This window comes from Primulina huaijiensis, chromosome 7 (genome assembly GCF_012295235.1).
Source record: "Primulina huaijiensis isolate GDHJ02 chromosome 7, ASM1229523v2, whole genome shotgun sequence".
Taxonomy (NCBI): Eukaryota; Viridiplantae; Streptophyta; class Magnoliopsida; order Lamiales; family Gesneriaceae; genus Primulina; species Primulina huaijiensis.
In genome coordinates, this window is record NC_133312.1 from 22,529,226 (window position 1) to 22,549,637 (window position 20,412).

Genomic DNA, 20,412 nt, shown 5'->3' on the forward strand with positions numbered 1-20,412 from the left:
GAGGCATGAACTATTAAAATCAACCATCGTCCATCTTCAATGACCATAATTTACTATTTCATGCAACCCAGCATAAATAGCACCCCAAGTTGAGTAAACAATAATCAAACGAAATAATTAACGATTAATATATGAGTTCTGACCACACCTTATTATCTCATATAACTATGCGTAACATAGTTGTAAATTGAAAGGCAGGAGAACATTAATGACTTAAAAATGAAAAATGAAGAGTAAAAAGTAAATCAGCTAAAAAAAGTACAAAAACAGTAGCTCGAGAATTATCGAACGGCCTTCAAAACATGCAAATAAAGGACCTTCGGACATATAAGTACTCACCGGAAAGGACATGAAACCAAAAAAAATCAACATGTCATCCTTGTGAAGACCCCAATTTGCCATGAAAGGCTCAAGATGAAACCAAATGACCAAATCAAAAAGAATTTTTGATTATATATATTTTTCAAGCACACGAAAGAGTAATTACGTGGCTTGACCATTAAGTTAATTAAAGTTTGGGTGCGTAATTTTTTTTATCTTTTATTTTTATAATAAAATTTCTCCATTAAAGAATAATTTTAAAAAAAAATAATGCTATGGAAGGCTCAAGATGAAACCAAATGACCAAATCAATTAGAAGTTTTGATTATATATATTTTTCAAGCACACAAAACGGTAATTACGTGGTTTCACCATTAAGTTAATTAAAGTTTGGGTACATGATGTTTTGTTTAATTTTGTTTTTATATTCTTGGATAATAAAATGAGACCTTAAAGAACATTTTAAAAATAAATAATAATTCCATAATGATGTATTAAATTTGACAAAATGCGGTTAGTTGAAGTGGGTGGCGGCCTTTGGAAAAAAAGTAAAAATTGTAAGACATATTTGATTCCAATTGTATATTTAGCACTTTTATTTCATAAACTTTAAACATAACAAAAAAAAAATAGCATAAAACATAATCAACAATCATGAAGTAATGGTCCTTGTATTTTTAATAAGAATAAAAAAACTTTCATTTAATGTAAACCATATGATGATATCAAAAATTCAATGAAAACCTGATAAATTTAATGTTTGCAGAATTATGAAACCAAATATGATGTAAATATATTAATAGCCTTGCTGCAACTTAAAATCAATATCAATTAAAAGGAAGCATAAGAGAATGTGAAATTGAGCTTAAAAAGTGGATTTAATTATGCGAGTAGATTACTTGTAACGTTGCTTGCCTAGTTCGTAATCTCAAATTTTTTTCAGTAAATTATAATTTGCAGCAACTCGTATTGATTCTCAAACATAGATGTCATGTAAAACAGAAAAAATTAATAAAAAAGAGTTTGAAAATCACTACATTTTTCAGTTAGCAAGTAAGTCATGGCGTTTGGCATAGCTATTCGGTCTCTGATCTTGAGAAATCTATTAATTATAACAAACGGATTGCAGTCAAGCACAGGAGGAAAAAAATGAACAAAGAGTAAATATGATTTGCGAAGAAGAAAAGAAAACATCATGCTTCACGTGGCATGCCTAAGGGTACCGAGTAAATTTTTTTTTTTAAACTGTTATTTTTTAAAATAGAGAGAGTTAATTTTCACAAAAAACTATCGTGACACCGAAATATTTTGTACTTGAATCATGAAAGACAATGGATTCTAAAGCTTAAATAAATCTGTCAAATTCAATTTGTCACCTTACATGAAATGATATTGCAGCTTCAAAAGAATATTATTTTTTCTGATCAAACCCTAAAAACCTCAAATTTGTATCCTAAATTCAGCTAATAAATGAAAAAAAACTATTCAAACTGTATTTATCTTTATGCATTGTATGCATAAGTTAAACCCTCTTTGTTCGAACATAATAATAAAATATTAATTTTATCGAATCATACCCAAGTACAACATAAATATACGCAAGAAATAGAGCAATCTATTAAAACGTGATATAAAAAATTGACGATATAACAACATGTAAACTACTGCAAAGATTTCGCTAAATACATGAAAAATAAAGTAGAAATTGACAAACTCCTTTTATTTGCCAAAAAACCAAAATATTGTAAGTAGATTAATTCACAAAGATGAACAATACAAATTCTTGCGATCGTGGTAGAATTAAATCATTTCCGGAAGACACATATTATGTTTTGCTTAAGTTGAAATAGAAATCAACAGTTTAAGTAGATAGAACAATGGAAATAAAAAGTTTGTAAATCCATGCTAAGGTCAAAATTCTAACACTAAATATGATAAATTTATTGCAAGTTATGAAGAAATAGTAGTAAAGAAACCGTTAGAGAATTAGAAGATTAAAATTAAATTTTTTGTTTTTAAAAAGATGCAAAAGACATATGCAATGCAGAATCATGATAAATGGTACGAAATTCGAGTCCAAATATTAAAAAATATGGTGAATTTTGGTTAGGTTATGGGAAAAATTCCGAAGGGGTAAAAAATTTACTAAAAAGAGAAACAGATAAAAATCAAATTTGTAAAAAGATCATGGAGTGATACCGTTTAGTTACTCTATTATGCCCAACTTTAATAAATAGTAAAAGATATAAAAGATGTAATAGTAGTTTTTTATATATCATTTTAAAAAATATCATATGACAATATGGTCATTATTCCATAGGGATCAAATTAAATAACGATGATTTTATGATACTATTTTATAATGAAAGAACTCATAATCTTCTCTTTCAGCTTCACCAATGAATGAACAAAAATTCCATAAAAAAATCCAAAAGAATTTATATGTTACTATGTAATTTAATATGGATTGACAAAGGAAGGTAAAAGTAAAATCATTAGTACATAAAGGAGAATTTAATAATGAGATTGCTCGGCAATATGCAAACTTGACATGAATAAATAAATCAATTTGTTGAGCTTTAGTGATGACCTAAGGAAAATTGTATACAGAGATCCACAAAATGGAGTCATACACCAAGATAGCCTGTCTCGACGATCCTTACATCAAACTTTTATTAGTGAGATACATCCACAATAATATCATAAATTCATTCAAATACCTAAACAATATCAAACTTTTGCCTAATTGCTTAGTCTATAACAACTCATAAAATTTCAATTTACATGGCTTCGGAATTTTTTCCCATAACTTGACCAAAACTCATCAAATTTTCATTCTTCCTAGCACATTTCAGTCGCTAATTGTCTATTAAGCCCGTCGCTGATTATTATTGAAGATCGTCGCTTACAAAACCGTCGCAAAACGCATGCGACGGTGACTTTTCGGACGGTTTAAAGTTCCGTCGCTAAAACCATAGCTAATTTGAGTAGCGACGGTTTTAGCGACGACCGTCGCTAAAACAATTTTTTTTTGTTCCCACGGAAATTTTCGGTTTTTTTCCTCATAAATTTAATATTATTACTAAATTTATGAAAAGTCAATAGAACAAATTAAATTACTATTTATTTTATTACGAATGGGGCCAAAAGGTAATTAAATCACGTCCTTGTCAAATTAGAGTGTAATCCATCCCATTTTGACGGTTCAATTATTGGAAATTTAGACATCATTTTAACATTCCAAATAGTAAAAAAAAAAAAAAAATAAGAAGAAGAAGATTTGGTCGTCTAATAAATAATAAATAAACATTTTTTCAGATATACAACAAAATCAAAAAAATTTCATCTTATAAAATTATAATAATTAAATCATACCTATACGAGGCTACAATAATTTGTTTCATGTTAGAATTAAATTATAGCTTTTCCTTGTCGGGGCGAATTGGGTTACTTACCCCTACTTGGAAAATTTATTATTTTTCATATTTAAGGAAACTTTCTATGGTAGATTAAAGTCATCTATGCAATTTTCCCCTTTTTTTCTTATTTTTGGGGCTAATAATACATTCTTTTGGTAAAAAATGAAGTGGGGTTGATTGGTAAGTTTTAGAATTTGATTACATAAGAATTATAAACAATAAAATAAGACAGCTAAATTAGAGTACTGCCATTTGAATCAGACAAGTTTTTTAAGAAAGTCTTTTTCCAGCGTTATATATTTTTTCATAAAACAAAGAGTGCTGTGTGGGACTAACTACAGTTTTACAAACGCTTAAAAATATTTAAAAAAAAATAAAGGGGCCTAAATTATATATAAAAAACTTTCGTGAGACACATTTTCACGGATCAATTTTGAAATACGGATCTCTAATCCGACACGATTCATAAAAAATTATGATTTTTGTGCCGAAATCATTAATTTTCATTACAATTATGGTTCGAGTGAACCCATTTTCATTAAGTACACTTCAACACTTGGTTTTGACAAAATGTGTTTTGGGCTTCTACGTGTTTATAAGTCCAGATTACACAGATTTTCAATAAGAAGGCCCAGTTTAATTTCTTCCAAAAAGATTTCAATTTGAGAACAATTTCCATGGGCTTCACAATCATAAAGGTGAAATGGGGCTTTTCTTCTATATCTTACAATAATATTTTTCAAGCAAAAAATAAATAAATTTATATTAATCAATAACACTTCAAAAATAGCTTATACTTATATCTTCAATATTTATTTCACAAATTTACATTTGCGCTAATGTAACATTGGGCATTGTCGATTTATTCGACCCTAACCCTTTGGGTAATATATAAGCGTAGAACATATCATATCTATTTTTCACGTAGATCAATGCATTGTATTCGATAAATGACTCAGACCCCGAGCAACTAGAGAAATTAGATCTAGTGACTATATAGTCAATTTTCTTATATTTGAAATATATCGTGACTGAAATAAACAATGTCTTAGAATATTATAATACACTTTGGAGGACCAACTTATTTTTTTTTTAAAAAAAATTAATGCCAAATAGCAAGGTCATACGTGTAAAAAAGTGTATCGGACCCAACATTTTCTTAGGACATCCGCATCCGTAGTCATTAATATATGTTATTAATCTTCCATCTCTTCAAAAAGTATGAGGTCCACGAGCCACATAATCATTATATTAACACTTTCCCATTATTAATACACACTCATATTCATTTAATATCAACTTTCATTATTTATTGGTCTCACTGTCCACTTATTCATTTTTTTATTTTATATTAATTAAATATATTTCTAATTTTGTTTAAAAATTTTCAATAAATATTATTGAAAATAAATAGTATTATTATTTTAAAAATAACTTAATTTCAATATTGATTAAAATATTATTAAAAAAATTGAAAAAACAGTTGGGACCACACAGAAATGTTCAAGATTTCCACACAATCTTTGAAACTAAATTTCCTTCTAGGCCAGATTCCCTCGTCATAAATCTGAACGAACTTGGTAGATTCCTGCTTACTCCATTCGATCGAAGTGAAAAGATTCAGTAGAATCTTTACCAGAGATGGTAGATATGCTTCATGTATATAATCCCACCACCTCTCACTCATCATCATCATCTTCTTCTTTACCTTTTTCAGCATTAGCCCCGATGCTGATCAAATCAGAAGAGATGATCTGGGAACAGAGACAAGAATTTTCGAGAACCTCGAGTACACCAACACGGACGCCGATTCGGATTCGTATCAGCAGCGGAGGCCGAGGCGCGTGGCGAGTGATGCATCCCTTTTCACCCTGTCTGCTGGCGGCCGGCGGTCTTCCAGTCAGGACGCGGGCAGAGATGATTCTGATACTTACGTGACATCTCGACTATGCTTCAACATGTGGCGATATCTTGGGTGAATATCTTTGCATTTTTTCTAGTTTTGTGTGGAGATCTTACATTTCCAGTAAAGAAGTGTTTAGATGGTCGGATCTGGTAGGCTTTGCTTTAGAGAAGATGAATTGCTATTTGGGTTCAAAGTTATTTAATCGAGGCATTTAGCTAATGTGTAATCATTTAAAACTATACTTGTTTTGGGGGTAAAGATGAGATTTTTAACTTTAAGTTCAAACAAGATGATGGGCTGTCAAATGGGAAGCTAACAGATACTTCCCTACCGGTATTTGTCATTTGGTCTTGTTCTTCTTATACTCTGTATCAAGCTACGTGAAAAAGCAGAAAGCAAAAGTTTGGCAATGGTGCTTATTGATGCAATCACTAGAACTGCTTAAATTGAACGTTGAAGCTGTGTCTAATTTGAAGTAAGATAGAAGCAGAACAAAATTCCATAATCACTAGTTTGTAAAACTGAAAAATTGTAGCCTAATATGCCCTCGTCTTTGTGGTGTCTTCAACTCATGTGTATTTCCATATTTCAAGCGCAACTTACAGCTCCACATATTTTTTTCTCGTCTTCTTTTCACTTTCTAATCATTTTTATCTTTATTCAGGGTAGGTTACAGATGGATCATCCGGTTTCTTGCCCTTGGGTGTTATGCTTTCCTTCTTTTTCCTGGTTTTGTTCAAGGTTTGCCATCTGCACATGTATTAATCGTGCATTTATGTTGAAGTAACCATTTTTTCTTGACAAGACCTTCTGACTTCGGATGTTGATTTTATATGTAGTATATGTTCTATGTTTCTTGATTCTTGGATTTCAATGTACTTTCTTTTACCAATGTTTGTGGAAGCTAAATATGACAAATTCAGTATCTAACACACTGTAACTTTTTGTGCAGTTGCTTTCATTACTTCCACTCTAGTCGAATACGTAGAGGTTTAGGATATGGAGGCCACCAAGAAACAGGTAAGATTCTAATCAACTGCAATTATTATGATAACTGAACAACAGACATGTCCGGCTTCTTAGAGTGTGTTTTTATTTGATATTGTATTTTCTGTATGATGGGATACATGACTAAGATTTTCTACAGCAGGCTTAATATTTATTTGCCTAAAAACAGCGATGGATCAAAGCCAGTTGTTGCATTTGTAACTGGTGGAGCTTGGATTATTGAGTATGCTTTCTCTTTTGGTTTCTGTTAATATAGTACACATCAACTCTTACATGTCTCTTTATCTCACAAAGCTTGACAAGTATGCTCCTTTTTCCTTAGCACTTGAGAGTACATAATACACCATGTGATATAAGTTCCAAGACCATTGACACATATATTAGAATATTTTTATTTGAACAAGCAGCATTAGACTTAAGAACTGAACTTGGTTTCGTTAAGAAGTACTCAAGAAGATAATGGAACTCAGAAAGTAGAATTATGTTGCAAAGTATTATTTGAGAAAGAATCTGACATTTAATCCGTAAGTTTAAGTAGTAATGTTTTCATATTTTTTTACTGTACTTGTAATTTGTAAACCATAAGTTTTAATACAATCAGTTAAACCATCATTTCTGTCCAGCACAGTTATAAAGCGTGGGGTTCTCTTTTAGGAGTACATCTATCAGAAAGAGATGTTATAGTGGCTTGCATAGATTACAGTTAACCTGAATTTATTATTATTATTATTATTATTATTATTATTATTATTATTATTATTATTATTATTAAATTCAAAGTGGATTCCACATATTGGAAATTGACATCAGAGATTGCTACATAGGTTTTGATACGATCAAAAAATTCACACCCAATAAAAATACCTTGAATCGATGATCACGAACAAATTTTTTCAATAAGGCGAATCAAACAGCTCCAAAAATATAACTGTGTACCAAAGAAAACGGGTAAGATGACTCCGCTCGGAGGCGAAGCTACTCCGACGCTCAAGTCAGTATAGTCTTTGAGAGAAAAATACAAAACTAGCGTAAATGATTGTACATGAAAGCGTACCTTGATTAGCATTAGGAGCCCTTTATTTATAAGTGTTGTGTCTTTGGTGATATGAAATTTTGTAATATATGGCAACTAGATTTGTGCATATCCATGCAATATTTTGTAATATCTCTGAAATATAATTGATGGTATGATAGGATTTTTACCATACCATCAATAGTACCCCCACAAAAAAGTGACGATGAGTGAAACGATGGAGGAACATTTAAATGAATGAAATTATATTTTATAGTTTGTAACCTCTGATGCCAGGTATCAAAAGTATTAAGTTCTGCACTATATATTATGTGGCTAACATCTTATTTATTGTGGTAAAGGAATATATAAAGCGACTAGATGAATTTAGATAAACTACAAGTACTCAAAATAAAAATTCTTGAATCTTGGATTAGAGCGAGAGAGAAATCGTGTACATAGTTCTTTCCGAATGCAAGTCGTCTCTAAGCAAGTTTTATATCAGTTTTGACATGCTCAAAGTTGGTTGTAGTAAAAGTTCTGCTGAGAGGCTTCAAAGCTTGGGAGTACAAGCTCAGTGTATCCTGTATGAAGGGAAGACTACAGATTTTTTTGTTCAGGTTGGAAAAACGACTTCACATTCTTAGTAGCCAAGATTGTGAAGCTTTTGTGTAGCTATGTGGATTTGATTCTTGGATTTTTGAAAGCATTATAAAAAATATACTTCTGTGCAAAAGCCTATTTAATCCTATTTAATCTGAATGAGATTCAGGATCCAATGAGGGGTGGCTATGTGGATTTTCCGATTTAATCTGAATGAGATTCAGGATCCAATGAGGGGTGGCAGAGACGACAAGTTCGAATGGTTGCGATTATTCAATCAGGCCGAATCTGCCCGTTCTCATGGTGGCCTATCAGCCTGAACATATATAGGTTTAAATGAAAAACTTCCAAATGCTATTCACAATATTTTTAAATTACAAGTTTCATTAATTTCTAGGTCTGGTCATGTTCATCAATTCATCCAATATTTTAGAACTTGTTCGGGTCCAAGAAAGGAAAGAATCAAACGATTCCACGATCTCTTAGGATTCAACTTGCTCTCGAAAGTAAACTTCAGGAGTTCTATAACGGTAAATTGTGCACTCAGATCAGAGAAATCGCAGGATTGATTTTCTTAAAAAATTGGCGATTTCGTGTTCAAATGATATTGCAAGAATTTCAACAGCAATAGAATTGATTAGTGCTTCAAATATATAACATGATTTTATTAAGTGAAACAAAAGGTTACATAAGTCCAAGCCAACATTTCATTTTAGTCCACCAATCCTTCTTCTCACTTCTTTGCGACTGGTTTGGTGCCAGATCCCTACGAGCAATCCAAATAATAATCAGCAAGAACAGATCTAGCACAAGCTGATAGCGCACCCTCTTTGATTAACTTTTTTACAATTAAATTATTACACTTCTTATCGATGTTTATTTAAGAAATCAAACTATATTTTTTTAACCATGAGCCATTTTGAGGGTTCTTACCTTCTTCCTAGGCTCCCGAGGCTTCTGCTCGTTCTTGGGAGGAGCCGCTTTGGAGACCGGAGCTTTCTTGACCGAACCAGCTGATTGAGATCCAACCGGTTTTTCGACTTTAAGTGACGACATCTTTATGCTGTTTTATTGGCAGATAAAGTTTAATTTTTTACCTAATTGATCTGAGTTTTAGTTTCATTTTTATGCGTGTAGTAGGTATTTATAAATTTTTTTCAAAGGTGTGGATGGAATAAAAATTCCACCACTGGCTCTAAATTTCATAAGAAAGTGGAATATTTTAGCTGTGAACCTCTTTTCGAAAGATGCTGGCTGCATCAGATGCCTGGTATAGCACCTGTGCAAATACTATTTTTTGGAACATAATCTTTACTGATTTCGACATGAGATAACAGGACGTGAGAAGTTTTAACAAGCGAAGGGGAGTCTGGGAGAATAAATTACAGATGAAAGTGTTATGTAGAGATACAGTCGTAGAAAAGAAATTTAAAATCGCGGTGATGCATGACAAGTTTTCAACAAAAGTAGTCCATCAAAGTATTAGTACCAAAACTGACCATTCATCTACCTATATACCGTGTTTATTCCAAGGCCCTACAGCCTAACTTTGTAATATCCAACCAAGCAAACTCAAAAGCCGCAATGTCATCAATGATTTCAGATTTTCATAGCTGCCGATAACTCGTGCTTGCATATTATTCATCAACCGGTGTTCGTCATACCGGCAGCAATACCATTTACTGTTACTACAAGTGCATCTCGTAGTTTGTGGTTATCCTCATCTCGTCTCAGCCTCTTCAATATCTCAACCTGCAGCATATTCATAGGATCTAGATACGGAAGCCAACTCTCAATCAGTTTTCAAAGGGTTCTGTTGTTTTCAGATAATTTTTCACGTCCTGTAACTTTAAGCACAAACTTTTCAGCTGTCAGAAGCTCCCTCCTCAGCTCTGGTCCAAGTTCTTGTCTACTCTCAGACACTAAAACTGTTGTTTGTGGTATTCAAATTTGAGAGGAGAAGCAAGAAGACAACAAAAATAATGGCTTGTAGAGGCAAGTGTTGAACACTTTCTCCTTAAGAAGAATTTGCCCCTCACAATGTGCTAGAGGTTGATGGCAATCTTCTCCCAAGATACAACTACAACTCTTGAATAATGAGCACTTAAATATCCAAATTCTATCACAAAGAAATGAATAAACTCTCTCTTTTTGAAGAAAGAAGAAGAAGAAGATGCAAAATGATGTTATGTGTATTTGATTTTCAAAATATCAAGCATTTAATGTTATTCATGTGAAAAGACATGATCTTTCATTCATAGTGGTGTCCCTTGGCCATTGTAACTGACTACAATCATCAAACAATGCCAATGAAATGAAAAAATACCAGAAAATTCGAAGGGACACGAAAACAGCCCGCGCGCACGCTGCCGAGCGCTCTCTGCTGAGTGATGCGCGCGCCTGCCGAGAGCTCTCGGCAGGCGCGCGCACCTGTGCGCGGATCTGCGTGCAGGTGCGCGCCTGCTATTGCCACCTGCGCGCAGGTACGCGCCTTCTACTGTTCACGTTCAAAAAACAATTTTTTTTTTCGTTTCCGTCCCTTACATGTTCCGACTTCTTGTTTGAAGTTCTTTCTACATTCGATGAACTTGTTTCGAGTTTAATTCAGAACCACCGAACTTAATATTCGTTCATTAAGCTTCGTTCTTCATTTCGAATTTTTTTCCAATCAAACACATTGATTAATTTGCTTAATTTTCATTCATTAAGCATCAAAATTTTCCAACAATCCCCCACATGAATGAAATTAATGCATGAATGCTCGTGATGCATAAGAGAGAGTATATACGAAAAATTATCATATCAGGAGAGGTGGCTTTTGGCTTTGAACCTTCCATAGTGGAATACAATCGGATTTACTAGGCCACGAAGTGAACGTGATGTCTTGAACTTCTTGGCGGTTCATGTAAACCCAGACAACTGTACCCACATGATAACCTTTCTTCCATTTCCATTTTGTTTTATCGATTGTGTCCGTTTTGGCCATGGAACACATCTTGGCTTCATACGTGTTTCATCGAGGCGGCCCGTCCTCACACGTACATAGGTGATCTCCTTGTAAAAGGGTATCCTACTTACCCCGCTTTTGCAAGCTACGGAATCATTAAAAGTACAATACTTAACCTCACTACCTTTGTAGGCAACTTCACTCATCGTCATAGGAATGAGGAGTGATTCCTCAAGTTCTCATAATTTAGTTGTCCCATTGAACCAAGATCTTGGGATCTCCAATCAACAAGGTTGGGTTGCCACTATGAAAACTTTATTTGGTAGGTTTTAAACCCATTCCTCTTGACAGACAGTACATTTGATCTCTATTTAATGCTTTTGTAAGCGGATCCGCTAAGTTATCCTTTGATTTAATATAATCAACAGATATAACTCCATTAGAGATCAACTGTCGCACAGTATTATGTCTTCGACGAATGTGTCGAGACTTGCCATTGTACATACTGTTTTGTGCCCTTGCAATTGCCGACTGACTGTCGCAATGTATCAAGATCGCTGGCACTGGACTTGTCCAACATGGAATGTCCTCTAGAAGGTTGCGAAGCCACTCAGCTTCTTCTGCAGCTTTATCTAGCGCTATGACCTCCGATTCCATAGTAGATCTAGCAATGCAAGTTTGTTTCGATGACCTCCAAGAGACTGCTCCTCCACCAATGGTAAATACATAGCCGCTGGTGGATTTGGAATCCTTGGTGTCAGAAATCCAATTTGCATCACAGTATCCTTCATGTACTGCAGGATACCTTGTGTAATTTAGTCCATATTCTGAGGTGTGCTTTAAATATCTAAGCACCCTTGTCAATGCCTTCCAGTGTGCATCACTAGGATTACTTGTAAATCGACTTAACTTGTTAACCGCACAAGTGATGTCAGGTCTAGTACAGTTAGTGATGAACATAAGGCTTCCAATAATTCTGGAGTATTCCAGTTGGGAAACTGGTTCTCCACGATTCTTCGCCGAATGAACATTCACGTCTAAAAGCGTTTTTACTGGGGTAGAGTCATAAGCGTTAAACTTATTCAATACTGTTTCTACATAATGAGACTGAGATAAGACTATTGCCTCTGGAGTTCTAAAGATTTTAATCCCTAGAATTACATCAGCAATACCCATATCTTTCATATCAAAATGTTTTGTCAACATTTTCTTTGTACCCTTAATCAACTCTTGGCTATTCCCCATTATTAGCATGTCATCCACATATAAACATACTATTACATAAGATTCTCGAGTGCCTTTAATGTAAACACATTTGTCACACTCATTAATCTTAAATCCATTTGACAATACTACCTTGTCAAATTTTTCGTGCCACTACTTGGGCGCTTGTTTAAGTCCGTATAGTGACTTAATTAAACGACAGACCTTTCTTTCTTGTCCTTGAACAATGAAGCCTTCAGGTTGCTCTATATATATTTCTTCTTCAAGTTCACCATTTAAGAATGCCGTTTTGACATCCATTTGATGTATCTCAAGGTTATGCAAAGCTGCAATAGCAATGAGCACGCGAATGGATGTTATTCTTGAAACGGGTGAATACGTGTCGAAGAAATCATGACCTTCTCTTTGTCTATAGCCTTTGGCCACAAGCCTGGCTTTGTATTTTTCAATACTTCCATCAACTCTCATTTTCTTTTTCAATATCCATTTGCATCCCAATGGCTTGGTACCTGGTGGAAGATCCACTAGTTCTTAAGTATGGTTTTGCAATATGGAATCCATTTTAGAGTTGATGGCTTCTTTCCAATAGGGAGCTTCAGGGCTAGCCAGAGCATCTTGTATGTCCTTTGGTTCATTCTCCAACATAAAAGTATGGAAGTCTGGACCAAAGAACTTTGAGATTCTAGCCCTTTTGCTTCTTCTTGGCCCTTGCTCCTTTGAAGAGCCTTCCAATGGTATAGCATTTTCATTTAGAGTTGGATCATGTGTAGGTACTTGACCTTCATGCTCCGTCTCAAATTTTCGCTTGCTAGAACCATTTTCTTTCCTTTCTTTACAAGGAAATATATTTTCAAAAAATACTGCATTTCTTGACTCAATTGTCATGCTCGTATTCATTTCTACATTTTCAGATTTGTGCACTATAAACCTATAGGCACTACTATTATGTGCATACCCGATGAATATGTAGTCGACCGTCTTTGGTCCAATTCGCTCTTATTTAGGCTTTGGTATTTCAACCTTAGCTAGACACCCCCACACTTTAAGGTACTTGTAGGAAGGTTTGTGACCTTTCCACAATTCATAAGGTGACTTGTCATTTTTCTTGTGGGGTATCTTGTTCAGGATGTGATTAGCCTATAGTATTGCTTCCCCCCACAAGTTTTGGGGTAGTCCTGAACTTATTAACATAGCATTCATCATATCTTTCAGAGTTCGATTCTTTCTTTCAGCAATGCCATTCGATTGTGGTGAATAAGGAGCAGTCGTTTCATGAATTATGCCCAAAGATGTGCAGAATTCTTCAAACGGTGTTCCGTATTCGCCTCCTCTATCGCTTCGAACCCTCTTTATTTGTTTGCCTAGTTGATTCTCAACTTCGGTCTTATAACATTTGAATGCTTCAAGAGCTTCATCTTTCGACCTCAAAAGATATACATAACAGTACCTTGTATTATCATCAATGAATGTCACGTTATCTTTTCCCTCCTCTAGTTTGTACAAACTGTAAATCACCAAGATCGGTGTGTATTAGTTCTACAGGAGTTGTACATCTTTCAATCGAGTGGTAAGGCGCTTTGGTCATTTTTGCTTCAACACATATTTCGCATTTGTGTGTTGGATCGACGTTGTGTTTAGGCAATAATTCCAGTTTCATTAAACGTTGCAAGGTATTAAAATTTACGTGTCCTAAACGAACATGGCATAAATGAGAAAACTCAAGCAAGTAAATAGAACTTTTGTATTTATTACTTTCAACAACATTTTGGCGTATATCGATTACATTCAACTTGAAAAGGTTCTCATCGAGATATCTTTTTCCAATAAAATGACCATTCTTGGTCAATACAACCTTATTAGACTCAAATACTAGTCTAAACCCATGTTTGACCAACAGAGACACCGACACGAGGTTCTTTCTTATGTCTGGTACATGAAGTGCATCAACAATGTTTACTTCCAAACCCGATGTCATCTTCAGTACCACATTTCCAGTGCCCACCACCTCCGATGTAGCGGAGTTCCCCATGTATAGTTTTCTCCCGGTCGATGGAGTGTATGTGGAGAACATCCCCTTATTGGAGCATATGTGTCGAGTTGCTCCAGTATCAACCCACCACTCGTTGGGGTTTTCCACCAAATTTGCTTCTAAAATAACTGCAGATAAATCAAGTTCAGAAAAATCAAATGGTACTGACCTTTCTTGAACTACGTTGGCTTGAGGATTTCCCTTCTTTGGCTTCCTACAATCCTTAGCCAAGTGATTCGGTTTTCCGCAGTNGAATTATGCTTCAAATAATTCTTCAAATCTTTCCACAATGGAGGGAGTTTCTCGATCATGGCAGCAACTTGGAAGGACTCGCTTAGACTCATTCTTTCGGCATGGATCTCGTGCAAGAGAAGTTGTAGTTCTTGCACTTGACCCATCACAGATTTTGAGTCCACCATCTTGAAGCCCAAAAATCTCCCAACAATGAACTTCTTCAAACCCGCATCCTCGGCCCTGTATTTCTTGTCAAGCATATCCCAAAGTTCTTTGGCGGTCTTGACTTGATAATATACATTGTACAATGCATTTTCAAGTCCATTGAGGATGTAGTTCTTGCACAGGAAATCACTTTGGTTCCATGCATCCAAAGCGGCCCTTATGTTAGTATCAGTCTCGTTTTCAGCAACGGTGGGAGGATCCTCCTTCAAGAACCTTGACAAACTCAAGGTTGTGAGATAGAAGAGCATCTTATGTTGCCATGTTTTGAAATCCGCAACAGAAAACTTTTCAGGTTTCTCTCCTGGTGCAACGGTTGCATGTTGTATTATAGATGATGATGCCATTGATATTCTTCTTGCAAATGAATAAAAATCCTAAATTCTTCTTAAGTTTGTTGTTTGTAGTATTCAAATTTGAGTGGAGAAGCAAGAAGAAAACAAAAATAATGGCTTGTAGAGATAAGTGTTGAACACTTTCTCATTAAGAAGAATTTGCCCCTCACAATGTGCTAGAGGTTGATGGCAATATTCTCCCAAGATATAACTACAACTCTTGAATAATGAGCACTCAAATATCCAAGTTCTATCACAAAGAAAAGAATAAACTCTCTCTTTTTGAAGAAGGAAGAAGAAGAAGATGCAAAATGATGTTATGTGTATTTGATTTTCAAAATATCAAGCATTTAATGTTATTCATGTGAAAAGACATGATCTTTCATTCATAGTGGTGTCCCTTGGCCATTGTAACTGACTACAATCATCAAACAATGCCAAGGAAATGAAAAAATACCAGAAAATTCGAAGGGACACGAAAACAGCCCGAAGGGGCGCGAGCCCGCTGCCGAGCGCTCTCGGCAGCGCTCGGCAAGAGCTCTTGGCAGGCGCTCGCACCTGCGCGCGGATCTGCGCGCAGGTGTGCGCCTGGCAGTGCGCCGATCCGCGCGCAGTGCGCGCCTTCTACTGTTCACGTTCAAAAAATTTTTTTTTTTTTTCGTTTTCGTCCCTTACATGTTCCGACTACTCATTTGAAGTTCTTTCTACATTCGATGAACTTGTTTCGAGTTTAATTAAGAACCACCGAACTTAATATTCGTTCATTAAGCTTCGTTCTTCATTTCGAAATTTTTTTTCCAATCAAACACATTGATTAATTTGCTTAATTTTCATTCATTAAGCATCAAAATTTTCCAACAAAAACTTCGTCATAACGCTTGGGCAGCTTGGCGATCGGAATATCAGCTTTTCCAAGAACCATTTCTATAAGGTCGATAGTGCTTTGAAAGAACGGCCTATCTTTGTACATTGCTGATAGATCTTCGGCATGACCCTTTTCGCAGACACCCTTTAAACCAGCACCAACCCCGAGCAATGAAGGGAGAACAAATCTTGTTTGAGTCCAAGCGAATATCCATGGAATAGCCCTCAGGTGCGCTATTCCAACCGAATGTAACCGTAATTGAGATGAATTTGAAATAGACTCAGATTAGTCTAATTTCAAATCTATTTTTCAAATATTTTCGTCTAAGAGGAACCAAAAATTTTATTACTACATTCATTATTTATTTTTGGTAGTAACGAGTGAGCCATCAACAGTGTTATGTTTACGTGAGAAAGAAAAATTGAACTTTGAATCCAAAATTTTAAAACATTATTTGACCAACTTAACCGTTCCCCAGAGCTCTTCAAATACCGCATCAATGAGTCATTCAATCGGCTTGTCTAATAATTATATTTATCCATACAAATGTCATCATACCTAAAAAAATATTAGATTCAATTGGTTCCAAAATTGTAAATTGATGAAAACAAGTAAATAACATTTTAAAGTTTGTACTAATTGCACTAGGCAAGAAAATTCCCAGATTCAAAAAGTCCTCAATCATTTTCATGATCAGCAGGAAATGGATTGAACCCATTATCCGCCATAGCTTGCAATGGTCCAAAGAGCGGCCGCGGGAGATTTTTCCAGTCATACCAATCCCAGCTCTCGCATTTCTCCGGCTCCAGATTTTGAGCAACTTGAGTCGGTTCAGCCTGGATTGCACGCATGAATACGGCGACGATATGCAGTGGATTTGACGGGTTTTTCGAGTAGACGTTGTTGGTGACGGTTAAGTACTCGATTTTACTGATGTCTAGCCCCGTCTCCTCCTTCACTTCCCTGGCCGCACACTCCTCAAAACTTTCCCCTGAAAAGAATGCATATTTTCGAGTTTTCATGAAGCAAATATATCGTAGTTACTGACGGAAATGAATAAATATCAGGAGACTCGCTGACCGAACTCTAGGTGACCCCCGGGAAGCGCGAAGGTGTGGCGGCCAACAGGGGTGAGGCGCCGCCCCAACAACACCTTGTTTCCCTTGAGCAGAAACACCACCACCGCTACTCTTGGGCTTGGCACCACCCCGGTACTCTCCATTTCTTGACGGATTTGAAGAATATTAAAGTACGCACTGCAACACCTCGTGAATTTAATTAATATAGAGTTGGGTAACTTGCAGTTGTACGAGGAAGGTGTTCGATTCCCGCCAAATGGCTGGTTTGTGTTCCCGCTGTCGTATGTGGACTCTTTGTTCTTGGACTTCACGTTTCTTGGGCCTTACTTCTGCTACAGTGGAGGTATCCATTGTATTTGGTATAAATACCCTAATCCCGAGTGGGAAAATATTATTTATATTTATGATCTTCGCGATTAATGGGAAAGAAGTACGGGATACTGATTGATAAAATTTTCACATTGTTTTCCTAAAAAAACTTCTCCTGAAATAAATAAAAATAAACAGCAAACCATAAACTCTAACATAATTTTTTTTAATACAGTCTCACGAGTCAATTTTGTGAAACAAGTCTTCTATTTTGATCACTTATGAAAAATATTTCTTATACTGTAAATATGAAAAAGGTTAACCAGTCTCACAGACAAATATACGTGAAATTGTATCATAAAAGATATATTAAAACGATAATTATTTAAGACAAAGAAAACCTACAAATTTAGAGTGCCACATATTCACAATCTTTTTTTTAAAATACCGTGTGTCATGAACGGGAAAAGTCACCCCGAAAAGCCACTCGGTAGACTGTCGCACGAGCACCTATAGTTTCTATAATCCAGCAACTTTCATCGCTATCAGTATTATAATAGAAGGGCTAATCAAGTTGAACACGTACCAGCACCGTTTCGGAAGTCGTCTCTTTTTTTTAAATGTTGTCCTAAAACAAGATATGCCTAGTTGATAAATTGGGATAAATTTATAAAATAATTTTGGTCAACTGGTTTTTTTTTTAAAATGATCTTTTCAAATGTATTTATCATTTTAAATCAAGATATGACTGGTTGATAAACTCGAAAAAATGTGTAAAATAACATTGTTCAACTATTTTTTTAACCACAGGCGACATATCGACAACACAACAGGGGATCGTCCGTTTGTCCAGCAGCTTGGGCATATAAATTTTTTTTTTTGTACTTTTTGTTAAAGCCTTGGTTGCTAGATTTGCGTCCTGCACACTTGGTATAAACATTAGTGTATTTTAGTTATCATCAAATCAAAAAAACAATTCAAAGATTCGAATTAAATGAATCTCCTCTTTAATTTAAGTTCTAGATTTGTATGTGTTCAACTCACAACAAGATGAAATTGACTGGGTATGCTTTTCTTTTTTTTTTTTTCTCAATCATCTCAATATAGGAGTATGGCGACTCTGTAGAAATGGATGGCCATGTTTTGAATGTATGTCTTATTTTGAGAGTACTTGAAATTCATTTTGTAGAATGAGGTGTTAACCTTGAAGATTAGGAGTTTGGGGACTTGTATATCATAAACAAGCAAACCCCAAACAGACAGATTTGGATGTCATCTCCAGTGAGGTATGAATTCCTCAAATTTCATCGTATCTGTTTGATCACGTTCAGTTGTTGGCATCTAATTGGACTGTCAGTTTTCGGCTTTAGTTCTGTTTCTGCTGGTTTAATGGTATTATAAGAAAATCCTTCTAATTGTTTACGAACCCTTTTAAGCTGTTGGTCTAAAGATCATGCATAGGCTAGGCCTATGTAACTCGATCTTACCACCAAAATAAGGTAAGTGGAAGATAAGAATGTTGTATATGTAAGAAATATGACACATGAAGTATCATGTAGGAATTGACGACGGCCATTGTCTACATAATTTGACGAAACTTATGTACGCAACCTCAACTTTAGAAAATTGAGATGCGTACACGTTTTTTCTTTTAACATTCAGACTCCCGATTTTCTCGTTGATGGTATGAGATGCTTATAAATAGAGACGATTGAGGTCCCTAAGCACACACACTTCATAAGAAATATACATTATCTACAGAGAGCGTGGAGTGCTTAGAAGGCTTCAACCGAGAAGAAAAGCAGAGAATTTCAAAGTTTTCAATGGCCGGAGGTAATACTCGATCTGCTTCCGCAAATATTATATATCATGTTTATATATACGTAAAAAACATGATTTTGAGAAAAATCTCTAACATTTGGTATCAGAGCCGTGATACCTCTGCCTTGAAAATATTTGATTTCATATAATGAAATTTTAGGAAAAGAATTTTAAGCTTTACGTAAGAAACTTAAAATTAAATATCAGATAAAACAATATTAAGAAGCTTACCTTATAATTTTGTTCTGGGTTGAAATCTTGAAAATCGAAGAAGGTTTCTGAAATTTGATAGCCGGAGAGAAATTGCCGAATGTTGAAAATGATTCTGGCTTCAATACTGAATTGTTAATGTGTATATTAACGTGCATGTGAGGGAGACAATAGAATTTAAAGCATTGTCGATAATTATTATTTTTTTAATTTTAAAAAAAATTAATGTTACGAGACCCACAATTTGATAATTGAATCATGTGTCAGCAATGTTTCAATTTAATTTTTTAAATTAATACGGAACCCACGATAATAATTTAGCTTTTAATTATTATTATTGTTTTTAAAATAAAAATAAAAATAATAATAAATAAATAAATAAATAAATAATTAATGTGTTATTAAGTTATATGTATAATTCGGTATATACATATAGCATTTGGTTAAATAATTGAACACATTAAAATAATTTCAAATTCGATTTTAATACATGTTTAGAAATTATTTTTGCATATTAGATAAAATGTCAAATATTATGGATAAGTGTTTGATGTGTACATGCAAATTTAATATTATACTTGCATTTATTTTTGAAGTTTTTTAAATACAAATTGTATTGAAAAATATTTTGGTAAATCAATATTCACATTATGTTCATATTAAATTATATTGAGTTGTTTATAATTTGAAATGAACATATCAAGTAAGTTGTGAATATAATATTATAAAATATTTCAGATATTCACAAATGAACAAATAATCTTCACTTTATCACTACTCTGATAAAAGAGAAAAACTGATGAGGAGTCCACATTTTCACGTAAATGTGATCCTCACTTTATCACTACTCTGATTGAAGAGAAAAACT

General features: G+C 34.5%; 2 protein-coding genes and 1 long non-coding RNA gene across 10 annotated transcripts; 1 reads left to right on the forward strand and 2 right to left on the reverse strand.

Moving 5' to 3' along the window:
• Positions 1-5,230: 5,230 nt before the first annotated feature.
• Positions 5,231-9,123, forward strand: LOC140981719 (uncharacterized). 7 transcript variants are annotated; one of them, XR_012176122.1, is made up of 5 exons: positions 5,231-5,715; positions 6,311-6,387; positions 6,599-6,666; positions 6,824-6,877; positions 8,199-9,123. XR_012176122.1 is itself a non-coding variant. In XM_073448133.1 (5 exons), the coding sequence occupies exons 1-5, from the start codon at positions 5,689-5,691 to the stop codon at positions 8,446-8,448; spliced, it is 270 nt and encodes an 89-aa protein (XP_073304234.1). In that variant the 5' UTR covers positions 5,231-5,688; the 3' UTR covers positions 8,449-9,123. The 7 variants fall into 7 exon arrangements, 6 of the variants coding, with proteins under 6 accessions (XP_073304234.1, XP_073304231.1, XP_073304232.1 ...); XM_073448133.1 differs by lacking the exon at positions 6,824-6,877 and having other exon boundaries at positions 8,199-8,286; positions 8,439-9,123; XM_073448130.1 differs by lacking the exon at positions 6,824-6,877 and having other exon boundaries at positions 5,231-5,384; positions 5,464-5,715.
• Positions 6,382-10,117, reverse strand: LOC140981721 (uncharacterized). 2 transcript variants are annotated; one of them, XR_012176124.1, is made up of 4 exons: positions 9,842-9,856; positions 9,203-9,779; positions 6,618-9,035; positions 6,382-6,396 (listed from the first exon to the last, which is right to left on the reverse strand). It is a non-coding gene; the product is annotated as an uncharacterized lncRNA (long non-coding RNA). The 2 variants fall into 2 exon arrangements; XR_012176123.1 differs by lacking the exon at positions 6,382-6,396 and having other exon boundaries at positions 8,907-9,035; positions 9,203-10,117.
• A 6,624-nt stretch (positions 10,118-16,741) lies between these two features.
• LOC140981502 (nudix hydrolase 1) lies at positions 16,742-17,409 on the reverse strand. Its single transcript, XM_073447918.1, has 2 exons — positions 17,206-17,409; positions 16,742-17,116 (listed from the first exon to the last, which is right to left on the reverse strand). Exons 1-2 carry the CDS (start codon positions 17,345-17,347, stop codon positions 16,803-16,805), a joined length of 456 nt encoding a protein of 151 aa, XP_073304019.1. The 5' UTR covers positions 17,348-17,409; the 3' UTR covers positions 16,742-16,802.
• Positions 17,410-20,412: the final 3,003 nt, after the last annotated feature.

What these genes read in the sequence shown, in the direction of transcription:
- LOC140981502 (XM_073447918.1), bottom strand. Translation starts at nt 17,347, where the DNA reads ATGGAGAGTACCGGGGTGGTGCCAAGCCCAAGAGTAGCGGTGGTGGTG. An exon ending in CGGGGGTCACCTAGAGTTCG is followed by an intron (nt 17,117 to 17,205) that starts GTCAGCGAGTCT and finishes CATTCTTTTCAG; the next exon opens with GGGAAAGTTTTGAGGAGTGT.
- LOC140981719 (XM_073448130.1), top strand. Translation starts at nt 5,689, where the DNA reads ATGCTTCAACATGTGGCGATATCTTGG. An exon ending in AACATGTGGCGATATCTTGG is followed by an intron (nt 5,716 to 6,310) that starts GTGAATATCTTT and finishes ATCTTTATTCAG; the next exon opens with GGTAGGTTACAGATGGATCA. An exon ending in TTTTCCTGGTTTTGTTCAAG is followed by an intron (nt 6,388 to 6,598) that starts GTTTGCCATCTG and finishes CTTTTTGTGCAG; the next exon opens with TTGCTTTCATTACTTCCACT.